We start from the raw sequence: 23,856 nt of genomic DNA on the forward strand, positions 1-23,856 counted from the left end.
ATCGTTTGGATGTACGACCATCGAGGGCAACTTGGATATTTCTCTTATCTAAGAAGGATTTAATTATGTTAAGAATTCATTCAATGATACAGTATAATCTGATTTTTCTGAGAAGACCATTGTGCCATACCCTGTCAAAATATCTAGGACTACCACTCTAACCTTCCCTACTTTGTCCAGTATATGTTATATACATTTAGAAATTACAATTAGGATATCTGCTGTAGAATAGGCTTGTCTAAATCCATATTGTTGGTCAGTCAGAAGTTTAGCAATTGTAAGGGGATGGACTAGAGCTTGGTTAATTATGGACTCAAATATTTTGGCGAAAAGCGAGAGAGGCTAATGGGGCGATAATTCAATGGGTCAGTTTTTTTCACCAGAATTCTTGTAAACTGATACCACAGATAGGCTCTGTCTATCGCCGGCTTCCATATTCCTTCTTTGCCTATTAGTCAGGCGCAGAGGCACTATCACAGGTGAATCGGCAAAACACTTAGTGGTAGATCTTGTTTCTTGTCTAGGGCATTGAATGCCGTTCCCCCACTCCCGACACATCCCACCCCTTATAACTGGGCACTTGGGAGTGCTTGAGTACCACGCATGCCTGTGCAATTAGATTGGAGTGATCTTCTTCTGATGGGCTGAGGGTACCGGATTGACAGTTCCTGGCTGCTGTTTCCGACTGGTAGTACAGGAGCCCTTACTCTTTGGTAGCGCTTAGAGCGGCTGCTCCATCAACAGTTGTATAATATTGGGTTGTTTGTAGTGCCATGTCGCACATGGAAAGGGACCCTGCACTCATCCCCGATGGGCTTTCCCGAGGCCACAGTCCTAGTTGAAGAAAGGTCAGCCAATGGTCTGATTGTGTTGCATGTCTGATATCCTGCATGGCTATCTCCCACTCTGCCGTAAGGACTCTGACAGACATATGCACGGACTTGGAGTCTACATTCGTAACACCCTCCCCCTGACGAGAGAAACAAACCTAGAAACGGACGATCAAGCCTTTATGTGTTTTAGACTAAACATACAACACAACATTAGCTACTTTTATTTTCTCTACCGCTCTCCCTCGACCCAGGACTGCACCATAATAAACAAAGTCCCTGACAGTATAGACACAGCACTCTCCCTCGACACTAGCGTCCAAGTCCATGTATTTGGTGACTTTAATGTTCACCACAAAAACTGGCTTGGATTCTCTACTTACACAGAAGCAGAAGGCAGCACAACACATAGTTTTGCTATATCTCACTCCCTATCACAAATAGTTACGTTTTCAACCCGTTTCCCTGACCAGCAAGAACAACAAGCATCACTTCTAGGTCTGTTTTTGACTACAGTTCCCGAGGATTGTACAACAAATACTGACAGCCCACTCGGGAACGCTGACCATGCACTGATAATGGTAGAAATCGCCCTAAATTCTAGACCCAAAACTCAAGAGCCAGTGCTCAAAACAACGAGATATTATAAAAAGTCTGACTGGGAAGCCATCAAAGATCTTATCAGAGATGCCCCATGGGGAAATATTTTTTCTCTTCCTGCTGAACAGTGCGCAAATGAGACCACTGAATGGTTCAAAACCGCAATGGAAGCACATGTTCCCATGCGGAAATTTTATAGCAAACTCCACTCTCCCCAATGGTTTACTTCGACTTGCACAACTGCCATTGCTCAAAGACAACATGCATACCGCAGATTTAACCGACATAAGTCCAGTTCAAACAAACAGAAGTACATAGAAGCTAGAAATAACGTTAAGAAAGAAATAGCGACAGCCAAGAGAGAATTTACTGAAACCACTAAAAAACGCATCGAAGCACAAAAATTGGGAAATCGTGACTTCTGGAAAATCTACAACAGTGTAGTAAATAATGGGCAATCAACAATTCCCCCACTAACCAACAATCACAAGGTTGTTTGCTCAGCAACCGACAAAGCTAATATGCTTGCCAGCCGGTTTGCCTCGAACTCCACACTGGACCCTTCCAACCACCCCCTGCCTGACTTTCCTTTGCAGACAGACGCCACGCTAGACGATCTAAAAATCACCCCTGCTCAGGTACATGCTATCATAAAAAATCTTGACACTTCAAAAGCATATGGACCTGATCTCATCCCAGCTGTGCTATTAAAAAAGTGCTCAGCCAAAGTAGCTCCAGTTCTCTCCAAACTCTACAACAAATGCCTTAATGAATCCTCCTTTCCGGGCTGTTGGAAAACCGCTTCTGTGGTACCAGTATTCAAGAATTCTGGCGAAGGAACTGACCCATTAAATTATCGCCCCATTAGCCTCCTCCCACTTTTCGCCAAAATATTTGAGACCATAATTAACCATGCTCTATTCCGGCAACTTACAGATGCTAAACTTCTGATTGACAAACAATATGGATTTAGACAAGCCCGTTCCACAGCTGACATCCTCACTGTAATCTCTGAACGTATATACCATTCACTGGACAAAGCGGGGGAGGGCAGAGCGGTAGCTCTAGATATATCTAAGGCTTTTGACAGGCTATGGCACAAGGGTCTCCTCAGGAAAATTAAATCGTACGGTATCACTGGTAGAATACTTAGCATAATTAAATCCTTCTTAGATAAGAGAAAAATCCAGGTTGTCCTCGACGGTCGAACATCTAAACAGTGTGATATAAATGCGGGAGTGCCTCAGGGGTCTATTCTTGGACTATTGTTCCTGATATTTATTAATGACCTCCCCAACAAAACTGCCTCTGAGATGGGTATATATGCTGATGACACTACACTCTATAACAGGCATGACAGGAAAACAAATGAACACATATCTAAAGAAATGGCAAAAACATTAGAGGATGACCTCCAATCTGTAGTGGAATGGGGACATAAATGGATGGTCACATTCAATGCTGCCAAGACTAAACTAGTTTCATTCAATAACTACAAGAAACCTTCTCTGCCACCAATAGCAATGGCCAGTGACTCCCTGTCTGAGAGTACATCTTTCAAACTGCTTGGCCTAACGTTTACAGGAAACATGAGCTGGAACAATTATATTGAAAACATTGCCAGGGCCGCTGCAAAAAAGGTAGGCTCTCTCTACCGTGCTAAAAAACTACTGACACCTGAAAGTATCCTGTATCTCTATAAGGCCACCATTCGCGCATGTATGGAGTATTGTTGTCACATCTGGGCTGGTGCGTCTACTACTAGTCTCTCGCTCCTAGACAAGGTTCAAAAGAGAGTCACCAATCTGATAGGCCCTGAACTGGCATCTAAGCTTCAGCCTCTGTCCCATCAACGAAACGTTGCATCCCTCTGCTTGTTCTACAAGTATTTTAATGGTAAATGCTCTGACGAACTACAGACACTTGTGCCCCCACGACGCAGACACCCTTGACAAACCCGACAGGCAACTTAATCCCACCCCCACACAGTAGAGATCCCTAGATGTAAAAGATCTTTCTACTCCAGTAGTTTCTTCCCCAGAGCCGCTAGACTCTGGAATTCCATTCCAGGATCCTGCTTCCCTAACTGTACTGACATGCAGAAGTTCAAGTGCAACGTGAACCGACATCTTGCTGCCCAAATCACTACATAGTGCCCCAGTAGTTGCTGACCCTGATAGTAGCCCCCTACACCAAAGTGGCAATGTGCCTTGTTTGGGGTGAAAATGTAATAAAAAAAAAAAAAGAAAAAAAAAAGCAGTTTTCCAGCAATCAGGAAAGCAAGATTCGTTAATGCATTTGTTGTATAGTTTGTAGAGGACTGGTGAAACCTCGGCAGAGCATTTTTATTAATAGCACAGCTGGGATGAGATCAGGTTTACATGCTTTTGAGGAGTCTAGGTTTTTTATGATATCATTCCCCTAGAGGAGGTAATTTTCAGATCATATAGTATGGCATCTGTCTGCAAAGGGAAGTCAGAGAGAGAGAGTGGTTTGCTGGTTGGAATATGAAAAAATAGTATTTTATTTTTTATATTTCAATCCCCGGTAAAATGAACAACATTTTGAAATTTGGAATATAGACTGTTGTCATATATATATATATATATATGTGTGTCTGTGTGTGTGTGTGAATAGGTATATCTGCATATACAAAGACATCACAGAAAAGAATAGACACTAAGATAAATATTTTTCCTAAGATTAATATATGCTTATTTATGTTTACAGATAATAATCGTGCTGAAATAACTTAGAGTATCTCATTAAAACTGTATCAACAATATTGAAGTTTGCCAAGAATCAAAGGAGCAGTAGAACTATCAAAATTTCTGCAAGGACGAATCATGGGTCAACATGAAGGTGGTCTTAGTCAACGCAAATAGCAAGAAATTTTTTAATACCTTTTTCTAATGCTATTAGAGTAATCATAAAATCCAGAAGAGAGGACAAGGAATGCACAAAACCTCATCCAGGTCGCCCAGGGCCCTCTGAAAGAACTTTGCGTCTTGTGAAAAGAAATGTTGAAGAGGATCCTTGGTGCAAAGCCTATGACATTGCAACACAAGCTAGTGTCAGTTCCAGAACAGCTGTCAGGTATCTTCACAAGTTGGATTATTATGGTAGAGCTGCAAGAAGGAAACCTCTTTTTCGTCCTTCCAATATCAAGCGCAGAAAAAATGGGGCTCATGAGATGGTGGAAAAACCTATGAACTTTTTGACCAAAAAAAAAAAGAAAAAATTTCTTGTCTTTTTCTCTCTTACTTTCCCTCTCTGTCCTGCTCCAACCAAGTCTACCAACCTGCTCCACAAACCCCAAAACCTCAACAATCATGACAAATCTCCAAAAGAGAAACATGAATAAACCTAGAACCCCATCCTCCAACGTAGATCCCTACTACCAGGTCTCCTTTTCCAACATCAGGGGTCTACGTTCCAACCTTCCAGAGGTTGAAACACAATTACAGGAGACAAAACCGAACATATTCTTTCTAAGTGAAACTGGCATAGGGCCAACCACTTCTCTAGATGAATTCATAATTAAAGGATACTCCAACTTAACATCTAAATCTGACCGTCAAGATCACCATGGGCATGGAATATGTGCCTACATCAAAGATAGCTTTCCATGTTTTAGGGATATCTCCAGAGAACACTCTAATTTACCTTATATGTGCTTCCGGGTTTCACTTGCTTACACCACTGCATTTATATTTGCCCTCTATCGCCCCCACAACAGTGGGGTTACTATCTTTAAGAGCATATCTGAGAAAATTGACCACATCCTGTCTGCTCATCCTTCGGCTAACATTCACATTTGTGCTGACTTCAATGTCCATAATGTGGAATAGCTGACCCACTCAAATAAAACCGATGACGAGGGGAGGTTTTGCCATGATTTTGCCATTGCCTATAACCTCACTCAGATTGTTCACGAACCCACCCATGTGCCCGATACACCCGGTTAATATGCAAGCCTTCTAGACCTTTTCCTCACAACTTCCCCTGAGCTGTGTTCATGTTCCGTTCTATCTCCTCTGGGATCCTCTGACCACTCCGTTGTATCAGTTAAGATAAAAATGAAATGTAATAAGTCTTCAGACATACCTCTCCACCATACTGTATATCGATACTCTATGGTTGACTAGGATAGCTTCCATACATTCATATCTGACCTACCTCTGCATTACATGTTTAAAAAGGATGTATCCTCTATAATATCAGACCTGACCGAATGGTTAATTGTAGGCATAGACCGATTCATACTATCCAAAAAATTCTAACAAAAACCTAACAGCCAGCTATGGTTCTCCCCTGAATGTGCTGCTCCAAGGTAGCTGATCAGCGGCTTGGTTCCCACCAGTTTTGGCAAATAACAAATAGGATCCTGAACAGAAGTGTGCGTTCTATCCCAACCATTATCAATGGACCAGAGGTCATCTCGTCAGCGTCAGACAAGGCCAAACTATTTGCAAAGAACTTTGCAGCTAATTCTACCCTATGCGACGAAGCCATCAACTCCCCATATTTCCTCCTATAACACAGAACAAGCTAGGTAACATACAAATATACGTGCATGAGGTCGCCAAGCTAATCAAGAACCTTGATTCCAGTAAAGCAACTGGCCCTGATGGCATCCCAATTGTAGTGTTAAAAAAGCTTCAACCAGAACTTGCTCCCATACTTACGAAACTATTTAAGTGCTGCCTTAAGGAGAAGTGCTTTCCGACTCCCTGGAAGACCTCATCAGTTTGCCCTGTATTTAAGAATTCAGGTGATAAGTCATCTCCCTCTCAGTACAGACCAATAAGTCTCCTGTATGTTATGAGTAAGTTGCTGGAATCCATATTAAATAGAGAAATAGTCAACCACCTCAGCAGTAATAACCTTCTTAGTGACACACAATATGGTTTCCGCTCTGCAAGATCTACCGCAGATGTGCTAACGGTTATATCCCACAGGATTAGTGAATCTCTTTACAAAGGCTTCCTTTCTAGGGCAATTGCTCTTGACATATCAAAGGCCTTCGACAAGGCATGGCATAAGGGTCTACTTCACAAGATTTCCAGCTACGGTATAACTGAAAATGTTTTCTCAATCATTAAATCATTTCTCTCCGATAGACTCATAAGAGTAGTGGTAGATGGACAAAAATTGGAGGCCTGCAATATAAATGCTGGAGTCCCTCAGGTGTCAATCCTGGGCCCAACTCTCTTCCTGATCTACATCAATGACCTCCCTAAACACATACTTAAATCATTCGTTGACATCTATGATGATGACACGACCATCTATGGCAACACATCAATGTGACAAAGTTCTCTCTGATTCTCTCTCCTCTGATCTCGAGCGCGTAGTTCAGTGGGGGAAGATGTGGCTGGTTACCTTTGATGCATCCAAAACCAAACTCCTATCCTTACATCATCAACGCTCTGATCCCCATCTGGCATCAATTGTGATGGATGGCTCTTGTCTGGGAGAGGCCCCGTGTTTTGACAAGCTTCTGGGTTTGACCTTTACTCCTAATCTGAAATGGAACACGTACATCAAGTCTGTTGCCAAGGTCGCTGGAAAGATGGTGGGATCCTTCTACCGCTCCAGAAGATATCTCACTACTGATGCAATTCTCTATCTATATAAAAGCCAAGTACGTCCAAGAATGGAATACTGCTGCCATATCTGGGCAGGAGCTGCTAAAAACAGCCTATCCTGCCTTGACAGAGTACAAAATAGACTTCGTGGCTTAGTGGGGGATGCCCTTTTCTCTACCCTGCAACCTCTCTCCCACAGAAGAGACGTTGCGAGCCTATCCTTGTTTTATCGTTATTTCCATGGCAGGTGCTCGTCTGAACTCCAATCTCTGGTCCCCCCTCGCCAATCTTTCACAAAAAACACCCGTCTAGCTGAATCCACTGTGAAAAATTTCCCCCACTCTATATCTGTGCCTAAATCAAAACGCGGATTCCATGAACAAAGCTTCTTTCTTAGAACTGCACGCCTGTGGAACTCTGTTCCGTCTGCCTGCTTCCTACCGGACTACATCTTGGATGTGTTCAAGTCCAACGTTAACAAATTCCTAATGAACCGCCCCCTTAAGTAAACACTTCATCAAATCTCCACACTAACGTAATGTACTTGCAATAACCCCCTGAGTGGCTTCCGGGCCTTGATAAGTGGTGATCACTGTGTAAAAAAAAACAAAAAAAAAAACATTGTAGCAAGATATGACTATATTTACAGAAAATAAAAATTATAAATTTGATTTCTTTGATTGAGCACTACCAACGACCCTTGTTGGAATTCAATTATTTTAATCTTTTGAATGTTTTTCAACCTAGAAATTATATATATATATATATATATATATATATATATATATATACTAGCAAAAGTACCCATCATTGATTGGGTTAAAAAAAAACTTTAAAAAATGGACTCTGATTTATATAACAAAGTAAATAGTTTATTAATTTTTATTTATTGCGGACTATTATCCTCATCTTTTCTTTGTTGTTTCACAAGGTTTTGGCCAACTATTCCTCTGGCCTTCGTCAGGTGGTAACCGCGACGGGATAGGCACTCTGAATCTCTTGACTGCATCCACTGCAATTACTGCTTTCCGTAGTTGTTGTCGTCTCACCATGTTTTGGCCAAGTAAGCCTCTGGCCGGCTTTGGGTAGGATTCTGACAATTCTCACCTGGAACTGTAGAGATTCAACGTCTCTATCAACTGTGCCATGGGCCCCAAAGGGTGATCAAGGTTGAATTTGTTTATTTATTATTTGATCTTCCATGGTCGGGTCCGTACCAAATGGTATATATTATTTAATTTGAATTCATTGAGATGAGTATTATTTATTAATTTTTATCTGGCCTTCGTCAGGTGGTAACTGCGACGGGATAGGAACTTTGACTCTCCTGACTGCATCCACTGCAATTACTGCTTTCTGTAGTTGTTGTCGACTCACCACGTTGTCGCCAAGTAAGCCTTTGGCTGGCTTGTCTGAAGATAGCGGTTTCAATTCTACCCAAAGCCGGTCAGAGGCTTACTTGGCCAAAACATGGTGAGACAACAACAACTACGAGGATAATAGTTCGCAATAAATAAAATTAATAAAATTAATAAATAAAATTAATAAATAATATGAATAAATAAAATTAATAAAATTAATAAATAAAATTAATAAATAAAATTAATAAAATTAATAAATAAAAGTAATAAAATTAATAAATAAAATTAATAGAATAAATAAAATTAATAAAATTGATAAATAAAATTAATGAATAAAAGTAATAAAATTAATAAATAAAATTAATAGAATAAATAAAATTAATAAAATTGATAAAATAAATAAAATTAATAAATAAAATCAATAAAATTAATAAATAATACTCAATTGAATAATGTAAATACTCTTTAAATTTTTTAAAACTAGAACTTAAAATAAAAAATAAAGTTTCTAATTTTCTAATGTCACAGAAACTACAGTAGACAAATGTTTTAGTTACTTTCGTCTAGCTAGGCTATGTAATAACAGTGACAAATTTGCCGAACAACTATCAATGGCTGTTTGACAGTGTTATTTTGCATCGAATCCATGTGTTCTTTTTTTTACCCGACTTATGTTGTCCTCAATCTTAAAAGACCCCCTACTCGATAATAACTCTATTGTTTATTCATTTAAATGTAGTTGCAGTTTAAAATACATTGAGTGAGCTTCACAAAGATTGGACTCCTGCATGAAACAATACATCCCAGCAAACATTCGTCATGCAAATTATTCACCATCAGATGTTTAGAATAATACACTGACAATATTCGATTCCTTGCATTTCTACCACTTTCTTCAACATATAACTCACACAATGCTTCAAGCGAACTACATTTCATTATTATGTATGTATATATGTATATGGTTTAAGGTTCGAGTATTGGTACAGTAAAGCTACACTGATGATCACCGAAACAGGTGTACATAGAGTAGTGTTTAAAAAAATAAAAAAATAATAATAATATATATACAACCATGAACAAAATTATGGAAAAATGATATTCTGATTTAACTCTCTGCTACGAAAAACGTTACAAAAAAATCCTTTTCACAGAAAAGCAACATTTTTTTCCAACAGAAAAAATAAATAGCTGTTTACTCAACAATCGGATCCAACAAAAACGCGTTACTGGCGACTAGCCATACAAAATACTCTTCACAGAAGAACACTCTCGACACATTTTTTTTTCACAACCTCCACCAAAGTAAACTCGTCAACAAATCAATTTGTCACCAACGTTTAGCAACAAACAACTTAACGACTTCTAATTCCACTGGAATCATTTAAATTTAAAGAAATTATGTTCAATTCTACGAAACAAATTTGAACACAATCACAAACAACAAGCCTTGTGTTGACACAAAAAGAACGGATTTTACAAGTAACTGTCACGAACGGACATATTACAAAATCCTCACTACTTCGAATTTTCTAAATTTATGACACACATAAAAGAATCTTTCTTTTATTTCAATAAACATTTTTGGTTTTCTTCCGAAAACCATTCCAACAAGGGGGTATCTGTAGCAGCCGCTACAAACAAGCAGAGACTACTTCTCACAACTTCAAAATTTGAAATCCATTTCTCTCTGGCTTGTCAATCACGTGATCAAGTATATAAAAGGCGAAATCAAGAACCTTTAACCCTCTTTCCGCCTGGCTTCAGCTGGCAGCAGACATTTGAGGCTTCCATCCCAGGCCAAACATGAGTACAAAGCAAACTTCCGTACCCAAACGAAAATTCTTTGTCATGCTAAAGAACTGTCCTTGTCGATACAACTCACACACCTCATGACAACACGTCAACACGCTGAAGTCTTTGTCCTTTCTTTCTCTTTTAAGCGGCTTCCTTCATCCCGGCGACGACTATAAACACGTGGACTGAGTTGTTCTCTCCTCAACAAGCCGGCAATTAATTCTCTCTTCACACATGTTTCTCTTTCAATGAACTTTCTTACTAATACGTTTCTCTCTTCTACCAAAGCTACTAACGAAAATGACAAATAAAGTTGTTTATTAAATTTTAAAATGAGACTTCCTTTCATTGTCTTCATTATTAACTAAAGCATCCTCCCTAAGTTCAGCAGCAAGCTCTCACAAGCTTTTCTTCCTATCGGCAAGGGATGCTCTTTTCAAAGATCTGTCTTCCCAGGGAAGCTAGATCTTTGAAAAGAGCATCCCTTGTAGAGATTTTATAGCTTTGTTGACATTTATAAAATATATAGCCTTGCCCTTTTCTGTTTTTGAAAGACTTTGTTTTCTTGTACCTTTTAATCATTGTTTGAACTCTCTTTGTTGAAGGTTCCATCTTCTTGGCAACTTCTACCTAAAAATATCCTTCACCAGATAAAGCAACACTTTGTACCTTTTTAATCTCTCAAAGCTGCTTCTTTGGAGTCATTTTCAATTCAATACTATAATCAATCAAATATTATCTCAAAAAAAAGAAACAACTTTTAGTATGACAATAAATCATTTTGAATATTGGAATGGATTTAGTGTGAAAAAATTCTTGAAGGAGATTTTAAAGCAAATAAATACTACAATCTACTGTTACATATTTTGCATTTGCTTTCAACTGTTCGCTGTACTATTCTTAACGTTTAAATGCGTAGGTTTAAACTATTATCGAAGTTTTTTTATAAGTGCTCCATGATTTTGACCATGGCTGTATGTGTATATATATATATAAAAACACTAGTGTTTGAATATATGGTTAAGTGGCAGTTTTAGTCATTTAGAACTGCTTTAAAGCTTCACCGCTCACTCATTTTTTGACCAAATTTCAAGCAATTATTAGTTTATAGATCACCTTCTTAGCTATATTGTGAAAAAAATAATTTTCAATTTTCATCCAGTAAAACAAAAGTTATGATGAATGTTTTGGTGTTCAAAATCGTAAAAATTTGTAAGGAGGTGAGCGACGCTTTTTATGACTGGTTTCCATAGCAACCATGTTGCTTCAGCGACTACTACTGCTACTAATTTTCACTGCTGTCGCGGAAAGAGAAGTAACAAGTGAAATAGAGAGAATGATAGAATGAAATGGAGATAATTGGGGGGATTTTATTGAAAGCAGACGAGTGCCATAACCTGTGACTTCTGGAAAATCTACAACAGTGTAGTAAATAATGAGCAATCAACAATTCCCTCACTATCCAACAATCATGAGGTTATTTGGTCTGCAACTGAGAAAGCTAACATGCTTGCCAGCCGATTTGCCTCCAACTCAACACTAGACCCTGCTAACGACCCCCTCTCTGACTTTCCTTTGCGGACAGATGCCACTCTAGAACCTTTTTCTATTCTAAATCGTACTCATTCACTATATCACCTAAAAATCTTGGAGACTATTCACGTTCGACTTAGAAAACCTTCCTTCTGCAAGCAAAGGCAATGCCTCCTGGGGTTGAACGTGATTAATGTCTAGAGTATTCGACCATAACGCTGTTTTATTTTAATCATTTTCCCACTTTTTTTTTTCTCCCCGTAAATTGAATATAATGCAATTTTAATCACATTTTCATTCTTTGTTTTAATAATTCTCTCGATACAGTGTTGAGAAGCGAGGGTCGAAACCGGTTAGCTGGCTCCCCATTTCTCTTCCTTTCCTCTCCTGTTCCCCTTTTTTCCCCCTTTTTGGAGCGGAGATTAAAGGAATATATATATATATATATATATATATATATATATATATATATCTATCTATATATCTATAAAAACAGAGATGTGTGTGCCACAGACGATTTCTGATTGGTTAATCCAATAATCACATCTCCTAAAAAACTATGGTTCGTAGGCTCTTAACTTTACCATAAAATATTATGGCTTTATTTATTGTCCATCTTGGAAGGGTTTAATTTTTTCCTAACTTGCGATTTACAAATTACAAAAATACGAAACTAACTTACAATCTAACAATCGAACCTCCGACATCACGGCCGCCATTATGAAACTAAACTAAAAAAATAAAAAAAACGCGCGTTCACACGTGGTCTTTACATTTCGGGTTTGGGTACTTGTGCAGTTTTCCATTGACATTAAAAAATGGAAATATTTTTTAAAAAAATATATTGTACATACTCGTCATGGGATAAAGTTTTCCTACAGAAAAAATCACGTAATTTCATCAAGTAGTTATTTTTTTATAGCGAAAAAAGAAAAAAATCAACGCTACAAGCGAAATTAAACAGAAAGTTCAAGTAGGGGGATTTCCCCCTTTTTTTTTTTTATAGCGAGGCAAAATTTCGCGAATTTGGCCTTTTTTAAAAGCAGTTTGGCCTTCAAAATTTCTGTTTGGTCATTTTCTTCACCGATGAAATAAAAAAAGGAAATAAAAACAACGCAATAAAACTTTTAAAAATACGGCACACTTTTGTTGTTCTTGTTTGTTTTTTTTGGTAATTTTCCTTATTTTTTTATTTTTTCAAGATAATACTATTAAATGGACACTATTATGCCAAATTAGCCCCCCCCCCAAAAAAAAAAATGCACAAAAATTCAAGATTTAAGGTTTTGACGAGATAATTTAGCGAATTGTCCGGACTATTGCGAGATAACCATCCATTAGTTTTTCCTGAAATTTTGCCACAAATTGTATTTCATTACATAGATGTGCATAGTAACAACATTTTTTTGCCGAAAATTCCCGTTGCGTCTCCAGATTTCATCGGTGAAGAAAAAGGCCAAAAAGAAATTTTTAAGGCCAAACTGCTTTAAAAAAAAGGCCAAATTCGCGAAATTTGGCCTCGCTATAAAAAAAAGGGAACTCCCTCTACTTGAACTTTCTGTTTGGTTAAGAATCAAGATGGCTGAATTATTAATTACTCGCTTATAAGACTATCATTACACACAAAAAAAATATAGATTTATTTTTGGGTAAAGTTCCCCCGGGTTTTCCTTTCACTTGAGTAAATAATGGTCTTTTGTTATATATATGGCGTACTATTATCCTTATATATATGATGTTTATGTTTATAACAACATCTTAATACGGCGCTGCTGATCCATAGTCGTTTCGACTGACGGATGCCACACACATGTTTATATATATATATATATATATATATATATATATATATATATATATATAAAGTGTCTGTGTGTGTCTGTGTGTCTGTGTGCATTACCCTACACTAAAACTCTGTCAATTTTAAGCCTAGAGATTCGAAATTTGATATACAGGGTACTGAGATTTGGGAAAATCGATGTGATAGGTTTTCGACAGAAATTTGGCGATTAAGTGGTCAATATTCAACGATTTGACCTTTGAGAACTCTACCAAACTCCTCCTACAATTTTGGGTCTAAACAGTAAACACGTGATATTTTAGATATAGATTCCTTGGACATGGATCTAACTTATTAACTTTACTTGATCCCTAAACAATAAATGTTAAGAGGTCATAATAGGGGTCAAAGTTTTAAAAAATTGACCGTTTTTTTTTTTTTTCTCAGCATTAACCTCAAAACACCTGGGCAACGCCGGGCACCGATTGCTAGTGGACAATTATTTATCACCGCTTGCCGTCACGTGACCAGTGTTTCCAATTTAGCAGTTTTCCCACTAGAGCTGGAGATTTCGTTTGCAATCTAGCAGGGAATTCTAGAAAATCTGGAGATATTTCGCACCAACACATCCACAATTTTAGATTAAAAAATAAAGAAAAGCGCTTGAAAATGCTTTAAACCATAAAGTAAACTCATTCATGTAAGTAAAAAAAGTAGCATTTATTGCTTTTGGTAACAATTATTTATTGATTATTTGTTTTGTTTTTCACCTTTTTTTCGGCTAACCATTCTTAAATCTCGCTATAAAATCGATTTTTCCAAGTACATTTTAGGGGGAGGGCATTCCAGTCTTCGTAGTTTAGTTTAAAATACGATCCAAGCAACCCCCCTTAATTTAGAAGTATTTCGTCAAAAATTCTAAAAAGCAAGAAATAACAGCAAAAAAAAAAAAAAAAAAAAAACTTATACCAAACACAGTAGAATTTAATTATCTACAAACCTAAATACTTTTACCATGCTAAAACAAAGTTTTTTTTGTTTTTTTTATTTTTCTAATTTCCAAATATGTTGTTCAAAGTGAATTTTACACACTGAATAAAAAAAATAAATAAACAAATGTCCGCTTATCGCTCAAGGAGTTAGGAAGCTTAATTTCTCAAAAGTTGTAAACAAATGACTAGGTGTATCAGAATTTTTGTATGAATTTTGGCACCCCTAACACGAAACTGTGAATAAAATATTAAAAAACTCGTAATTTCTCTTTTAAAAGTGGGTTGTTTATTTTCTTTATGGATTATACTTCCAAAATAAACTATTGAAGTTGTATAAAAAGTAATAGAAATATTATTTTTTTATTTTTTAAAAACAGTAATAAAATTAATTGAATTTTACGAGTTCAGTATTTTTCAATTTTTAAACTTTTAAAATCTATCAAAATTTTTCTATTGATTCTATTTTTAAGATATTTTCAGAGTCAATGTGAAATTTTATGTTCTTTCCAATAAATCGAATATAATATTTTAGACAAACGTTTTTTTTATTCAAGCCCCCCCCCCAATTTTGAAATGTCTATTAAAAAGTAAATAATTAATTTACTCACTAAAGTTTTATATATCACAAATTGAAGATAAAAGATCAATAAATAATACATTCAAATTTAAAACAAAAATGTAGTGTTTTTTTTTTTAGAAATTCACCTGTAAAGTCCGAAGTTTAAAACCTTTTTTTTTTTTTTTTTTTTAAACACGTTGTTTGTTTTTTTTTTTTTTTTTTTTTTTTTTTTTTTTTTAATGAAACTTTGGTCCTTGCTCCTTTAATTGAAAAAAAAAATTAAGGCTTGAATTACATTTTTCGAGGAGTTATAAGCTTGGAAAACGGCGTGGAATTATTCAATATTTTTCACGAAATTTCTGACACACCTAAATTGCTATGATGTTATGATTTAGATCTCGTTTTGACTTGAGGACGCCGTCATACTGTCTGCCACTGCCACGTGTCACCGTGACGACCACCACTCAAGTTTCCTGATTCCTGACCGCTTTGGGGAGAAATTGACTACGTAGGGATTCACTCTACGATCGCTGCCATGGCACCAAAGTCGAGGCACATGATCATGGTTACCTCCACGAAATTACGGGCAGAACGCTTAGATGCCTTACACACCGTAGCGAAAATAACAACTCAAAAGAAACACAGTTTTCTCGACCTGGGAGCAATTTCTTCATCACTGATCATTGTCTACAACTACGTCCGCCTGCTTGCTATATTTAGCGAAGCCAAGGAAAAGACAGCAGAAGGACCACCAGCTTCGCCATCACTACAACGCTACGGCTGTCGCGACCAATACTACTACCACTACAACGAAGTCTTCGTCGCGCCTTATAAACAACAACAACTATCGCCATTAACACAGCATTATAACCCGCACTGCTGCTACTACTACTACAACGGAGGCTTCGTCGCGCCTTATAAACAACAACAACTATCGCCATTAACACAGCATTATAGCCAGCACTGCTGCTACTACTACTACGAACGGAGGCTTCGTCGCGCCTTATAAACAACAACAACTATCGCCATTAACACAGCATTATAACCCGCACTGCTGCTACTACTACTACAACGGAGGCTTCGTCGCGCCTTATAAACAACAACAACTATCGCCATTAACACAGCATTATAGCCAGCACTGCTGCTGCTACTACTACTACAAACGGAGGCTTCGTCGCGCCTTGTAAACAACAACAACTATCGCCATTGACACAGCATTATAACCAGCACTGCTACTACTACTACAAACGGAGGCATCGTCGCGCCTTATAAACAACAACAACTATCGCCATTAACCAGCACCGCTGCTACTACTACTACAACGAAGGGATCGTCGCACTTTATAACAACAACAGCAACAACAACAACAATCTGGCATCTTCACCCCAACGACAGCTCGTTATTATTCTGTGTTATTTATTCGGAAATAAATTGTTGAGTTCGTCCAATTTTTAATCCTGTGTTGTCTATTCTTTTTGCTTGTCACCATACGCTTCGTAACATAACACTAACAAATGACTTATCTACCACTAACCCTAAGTTCAAGTTGCACTCCCAAATTTAGAGTTAGTGATAGTCATAGATTTTTTATACAATTTTCCAAGAATGAAGTCCCCAATGGTTAAACGACATGCAACCAGTTGTTGGAAAGACAATTTTTAATAAAAGAAATGAAATAAAAATAACTTAAACACAGTTTCAGCACGTATAAAAGATACTTGAATTTTACTGCATTTGGTATCAGGTATTTTTGTTATTGTTTACAATTTCTCGAATATTAATTATTTTACACAAATGATTGTGTTGTTCCTACTTACTTGCCCCCCCCCAAGAGCCGTCATTCATGATTTTACTTATTTTTACTAATTTTTAGACGTTTATTTTATTTAATTGTCAGAATGAACCAACTTTTTAAGATGCAGCATATGCTAACACTTCAGCGAAGTTTACTGTATTTATTTTTTAGCAAACATTAATAACAGAAAGTTTCCACTTTATTTATTTTTTTTGCATAATTAATGATGGAATTATGTTTTCTGTTTTTCTTAACATCTGTTGGAAAAAAATAATTTGTACAGTCTCTTTAAAAAAATCAAACTTTTCTCTACTTTCACATAACTATTTACAATGTTCATATAAAGCATTCATATGTTCTTTTTATAATAAAAATTCCGTTTTCAAAAAGAAACGTTTACTGACAAATTTCTTAAAAAAAAAAAAAGTGCAAGTTTTCCTGAAAAAAAACAAAAAAACTTTCACCTAACAATTTGTGGTAAAAAAATTAATTTTTTGGGGGAAAAAACCAACAACTTTTATTGATAAAAAAATTGCAAAAAATAATAAAAGTAAATAAACGAACAAAATGCAATTTTTCTTGAGGAATGTGTTCCATTTTAACAGCAACGCGTGGCCGGGTACAGCTAGTATATATATATATATATATATATACACAAATTTACTTTTAATTATGAATCATAAAAGTCTTCCCTTCCTAATTGCAATATTTAAATTTTCTATCCCTAAAAACATTATGAAATATATATACAGTGGGCGTCAAAAGAGTTTGCAGACCTATTTTTTTCTCAATTTCTTTATTAATTTTGCTTTATTTTTCATTTTGGACTCTTCCATCATTTGCTGGTTGCCATTCTGGTTCGTTCCATTACTACATTTTATGATAAAAGCCAGAATTTAATAATAGTACGACATTTTCCACTTTTCAGGTGAGCCAAAAGTTTATGCAAGTAATCTTAATTTATTGATAATGGATAAAGGAAAGATGTTGACGGATAGGGAGAAGGGTGAAATTGTTACATTTCTTGCTGCAAAGAAGTCTACATTGGAAATTTTGAAAATTTTGAAATGAAATCATCAAACTGTGAAACGTTTTGTCGGCAAAGATGGAAGAAAAAAGCATAAAAAGTGGTAGATCAAAGGTGACTTCACCACGAGATATTAGAAAAATCAAGAGGAGTTTGCTAGCAAACCCACATAGCACAAGCAAAGCTATTTTCGACCATACAAGAGTGTCTGGCATCTCTAAAAGGACCCGAAATCGGATTTTGAAACAGATAGCCGACAAAAGAACACAGACAAACTGTCCTCCTTTGAGTAATATAAACTGTCAGAAGCGACTAGCATGGGCCACTAAATATTTGAAAACCAATTTTCAAAATGTTCTCTGGACTGACGAGGCCAGAGCAACCCTCAATGGCCCCGACGGTTGGGCCAAGGGATGGCTTCTTCTTAAAGGTAATAGCCCACACTTGCGATTCAGACATCAACAGGGAGGAGGAGGAGTGATGATTTGGGCTGGTATTATTGGAAGTGAGATTGTTGGTCCTTTTCTTGTCCCTGACTGTCAAAATGAATTCTGTGAACTACTGCAAGTTTTTGGAAGCAAATTTATTGCCCTGGTTTAATTCACAAAATGATGCTCTCAACCAGAATCTAATTATCGAACAAGGCAATGCCCCAAGCCATGCTTCTTGGTTCACAAAAGCTTGGCTTTCAGACAAGGGTATCTCCGGTGAACGTCTGATGGACTGGCCACCTCAGAGCCCCGATTTGAATCTGATAGAGAACCTCTGATCGATTCTGAAGAGGAAGGTTTACGAAAACGGGCATCAATTCCATAGTAAAAAATACATTTTGGAGAGAATCAAGAAGGTATCTTCTGAAATCACACCTCAGCAAGTGCATACATTAGCATCCTCTGTTGATAGGAGGCTGATTGATTTGATTAAAAATGGAGGAAAGCGAATAAAGGGTTAAATAGTTTCATAAATTCATATTGTTCTGTTAATTGTTATTTGAGTAATAACTGTTGTTTTCTTGTAATATGTTATCAATATATGGTACTATAATCATGATGGCACAATTTTTCGAATTATATCATGTTTAAAAATGGTATTTATTTCAAATAAATGAATGCTTGCAAACTCTTTTGGCCCATATTCCTTCCTGAAATCATTTAAAGATCCATACTTCCACCCTCCCAGAATATGATTATTTGGTTTCCGTTTCTATGAATTTACTTTGCATATCAAACAGTGAGTAACATAGTTATTATATTAGAAAATATTGAAGCATAAATTTATCAATTTATACAATTTGCAAACACTTTTGACCCCCACATATATATATATGTGTGTGTGTGTATGTATGCATATATAGCCATATATATGCATACACATATGCAAACATTGAATATCAATGAGCTGATTAATTTAAATTGAAAGTCTCTCTAGAGAATAATCATGTTACATGTATTTTATATAAATGATATTTTATATAAATGATATTATATATTTTATAAAATATTTTATATGAATGATATTGTATATTTTATAAAATATTTTATATGAATGATATTGTATATTTTATAAAATATTTTATATGAATGATATTGTATATTTTATAAAATATTTTATATGAATGATATTGTATATTTTATAAAATATTTTATATAAATGATATTGTATATTTTATAAAATATTTTATATGAATGATATTGTATATTTTATAAAATATTTTATATGAATGATATTGTATATTTTATAAAATATTTTATATGAATGATATTGTATATTTTATAAAATATTTTATATGAATGATATTGTATATTTTATAAAATATTTTATATGAATGATATTGTATATTTTATAAAATATTTTATATGAATGATATTGTATATTTTATAAAATATTTTATATGAATGATATTGTATATTTTATAAAATATTTTATATAAATGATATTGTATATTTTATAAAATATTTTATATGAATGATATTGTATATTTTATAAAATATTTTATATGAATGATATTGTATATTTTATAAAATATTTTATATGAATGATATTGTATATTTTATAAAATATTTTATATGAATGATATTGTATATTTTATAAAATATTTTATATGAATGATATTGTATATTTTATAAAATATTTTATATGAATGATATTGTATATTTTATAAAATATTTTATATAAATGATATTGTATATTTTATAAAATATTTTATATGAATGATATTGTATATTTTATAAAATATTTTATATGAATGATATTGTATATTTTATAAAATATTTTATATGAATGATATTGTATATTTTATAAAATATTTTATATGAATGATATTGTATATTTTATAAAATATTTTATATGAATGATATTGTATATTTTATAAAATATTTTATATAAATGATATTGTATATTTTATAAAATATTTTATATGAATGATATTGTATATTTTATAAAATATTTTATATGAATGATATTGTATATTTTATAAAATATTTTATATGAATGATATTGTATATTTTATAAAATATTTTATATGAATGATATTGTATATTTTATAAAATATTTTATATGAATGATATTGTATATTTTATAAAATATTTTATATGAATGATATTGTATATTTTATAAAATATTTTATATAAATGATATTGTATATTTTATAAAATATTTTATATGAATGATATTGTATATTTTATAAAATATTTTATATAAATGATATTGTATATTTTATAAAATATTTTATATAAATGATATTGTATATTTTATAAAATATTTTATATGAATGATATTGTATATTTTATAAAATATTTTATATAAATGATATTGTATATTTTATAAAATATTTTATATAAATGATATTGTATATTTTATAAAATATTTTATATAAATGATATTGTATATTTTATAAAATATTTTATATAAATGATATTGTATATTTTATAAAATATTTTATATGAATGATATTGTATATTTTATAAAATATTTTATATGAATGATATTGTATATTTTATAAAATATTTTATATGAATGATATTGTATATTTTATAAAATATTTTATATAAATGATATTGTATATTTTATAAAATATTTTATATAAATGATATTGTATATTTTATAAAATATTTTATATGAATGATATTGTATATTTTATAAAATATTTTATATAAATGATATTGTATATTTTATAAAATATTTTATATAAATGATATTGTATATTTTATAAAATATTTTATATAAATGATATTGTATATTTTATAAAATATTTTATATGAATGATATTGTATATTTTATAAAATATTTTATATGAATGATATTGTATATTTTATAAAATATTTTATATGAATGATATTGTATATTTTATAAAATATTTTATATGAATGATATTGTATATTTTATAAAATATTTTATATAAATGATATTGTATATTTTATAAAATATTTTATATAAATGATATTGTATATTTTATAAAATATTTTATATAAATGATATTGTATATTTTATAAAATATTTTATATGAATGATATTGTATATTTTATAAAATATTTTATATAAATGATATTGTATATTTTATAAAATATTTTATATAAATGATATTGTATATTTTATAAAATATTTTATATGAATGATATTGTATATTTTATAAAATATTTTATATGAATGATATTGTATATTTTATAAAATATTTTATATGAATGATATTGTATATTTTATAAAATATTTTATATAAATGATATTGTATATTTTATAAAATATTTTATATAAATGATATTGTATATTTTATAAAATATTTTATATAAATGATATTGTATATTTTATAAAATATTTTATATGAATGATATTGTATATTTTATAAAATATTTGCCTGTTTTGTGCTATACAAAATATAATCTAAAATTGTTTTCACGAGTAGAACCATGTGTAAATTCCACGTTGTTTTACTTTTTACCTAAAAATATTAGTTTGACAAGAAAGTTCTTGCAGTTTTAACTTTCAAATTCAGATGAACATGTTTTCGCTCAAACAAAAATGTATTGACCAAAATAAGGACCAGCAGAATCAACACACTTGCTAACATATATGCATGTATATATGCTTATATATACATATATGCTACTAATAAATAAAAGAAACTGAGAGAAAGAGTTCTCTATGGACTCGAAATGATTGGGCTGATTTTTATGAAATTTTATATGAATGTACTTTATGTACCTAGCAGTGTTCTTAGGAAAGTTTTGTATCGTAATATCTTTGATAAGTATTGATAATTGAAATAATTCAATGAAAAAAGAAACAGGCGATTTTCACTGAACTTTACAAGTTACACAGCCTAACATTTAAAAAGCCATTCTTAACATGGGGAGGGTGTTTTGTACCTATTCTATACTTCAACCTTACAATTGAATAAAGAACATATCATAAAACTTAAATTAAACGTGGAAATACGATTTAAAAAATAGCGCAAATCACTCTCTGCACTAGCACCAAAATTAACAGTAGGCTTTTTGTTATTCAAAATAATTCCATGGACACATTTTTAGAAAACTAAGAACAACTTGTGCTTTCAGAAAATATATATTTATAAAATCAACAGTAGGTTCTCTACAGTGCAATGTAGACTACAATGTATTGTGGGCTAAGTAACTTCAGGGAGGCATGTGAAGTTTCCTTACCACAATAGGTCCACAACTACAGCAGGCAATCAATCGATTTGATTAAAAAAAGGGGTGATTTCACTGATTTCAATGACAATAAAAATATAAGAGTGTGAAATATTTGTTGATTATCATTCAATCCCAGGCAACGTTGGGTTTCCCCGCTATGCATGCATATCTCCTCCTTTAGATCGGGCCGTTTAATGCGAAATAATCTACAGATTTGCAATATTTTACTATCATAACCATTGGAAATCAACTTCTCAAATAGGGTTGTTCAGATATGAATTTCGATACCAAGTCAAATCAAAACATTTTGTATGTATAAATATCTCGATATGAGATAGCATTTTGTTTTTGATTCACTAAGAGGTATAATATGGATAGTTCAGTAATGTATTCATTTAGAAAAACTCTTAAAAAATGTGTAAGCCAGCAAACTGCAGTAAAATGTTCAGATAATCCAAATTTATTATTTTTAGATATTTCAAATAAATATATGTTTTCTGAAAGCACAAGTTGTTCTTAGTTTTCTAAAAATGTGTCCATGGAAAATATAATTCTTTATTTAATTCAAATGTTATCATTCTTGTTATTATAGCTTGCTGTAGAGTATGTTTACTGCTTGGCATTAATTGAAATTTTACCTAAGGTGAGTCACCAGTTTAAAACATTTTTGTTCCTTTGAATAAACAACGATTGGATAGAATTGGTCAATGGAAAAATTCCCAAGCTCTTTCACCGTTTGGCACATATGTAAATATTGAACATCAAATTAGATTGAAAATCTCTAGGGAATAATCATGTTACAGACTTATTGATTTTTGTATATAAATAATATTTTATATGAATGATATTGTATATTTTATCAAATATTTGCCTGTTTTGTGCTATACAAAATATAATCTAAAATTGTTTTCACTAGTAGAACCATGTGTAAATTCCACACTGATTTACTTTTTACCTAAAAATATTAGTTTGACAAGAAAGTTCTTGCAGTTTTAACTTTCAAATTCAGATGAACATGTTTTCGCTCAAACAAAAATGTATTGACCAAAATAAGGACCAGCAGAATCAACACACTTTTGCTAACACAAACAGGTGTATTTATGCTAGTAATGTAAAAATCTCGCGTTCTGGTGGTGATGAAATCACTGAAAGCCTTTTTGATATTCAGGTTTTTGAAGTATTTCTTATGCAGAAAGTTGTCGAAATGCTTGAAAAAGTTGTAGTCAGTAGGTGAGAGGTGTGGGGAGTATAATGGATGAGGCAGAGTTTTGTGGTCAAATTCGTTTAATTTCTGCAGGGTCGATTTTACAATGTGCAGTCAGGAATTGTCATGGATGAAAAT

The 23,856-nt window shown here is 33.2% G+C and overlaps 1 protein-coding gene across 2 annotated transcripts in view; it reads left to right on the forward strand.

Moving 5' to 3' along the window:
- Positions 1–23,856, forward strand: part of LOC145284737 (protein furry-like) — an 881,988-nt gene that overhangs the window by 177,018 nt on the left and 681,114 nt on the right. For both annotated transcript variants that reach the window (XM_080133679.1, XM_080133680.1), the window contains exon 6: positions 23,107–23,157. In XM_080133679.1, the coding sequence (XP_079989805.1) occupies positions 23,107–23,157 (51 nt within the window). The remainder of the gene's footprint in view (positions 1–23,106; positions 23,158–23,856) is intronic.

The sequence above is a fragment of the Euprymna scolopes genome, chromosome 9, assembly GCF_053919585.1.
Source record: "Euprymna scolopes isolate OS-2025 chromosome 9, ASM5391958v1, whole genome shotgun sequence".
Lineage (NCBI taxonomy): Eukaryota > Metazoa > Mollusca > Cephalopoda > Sepiida > Sepiolidae > Euprymna > Euprymna scolopes.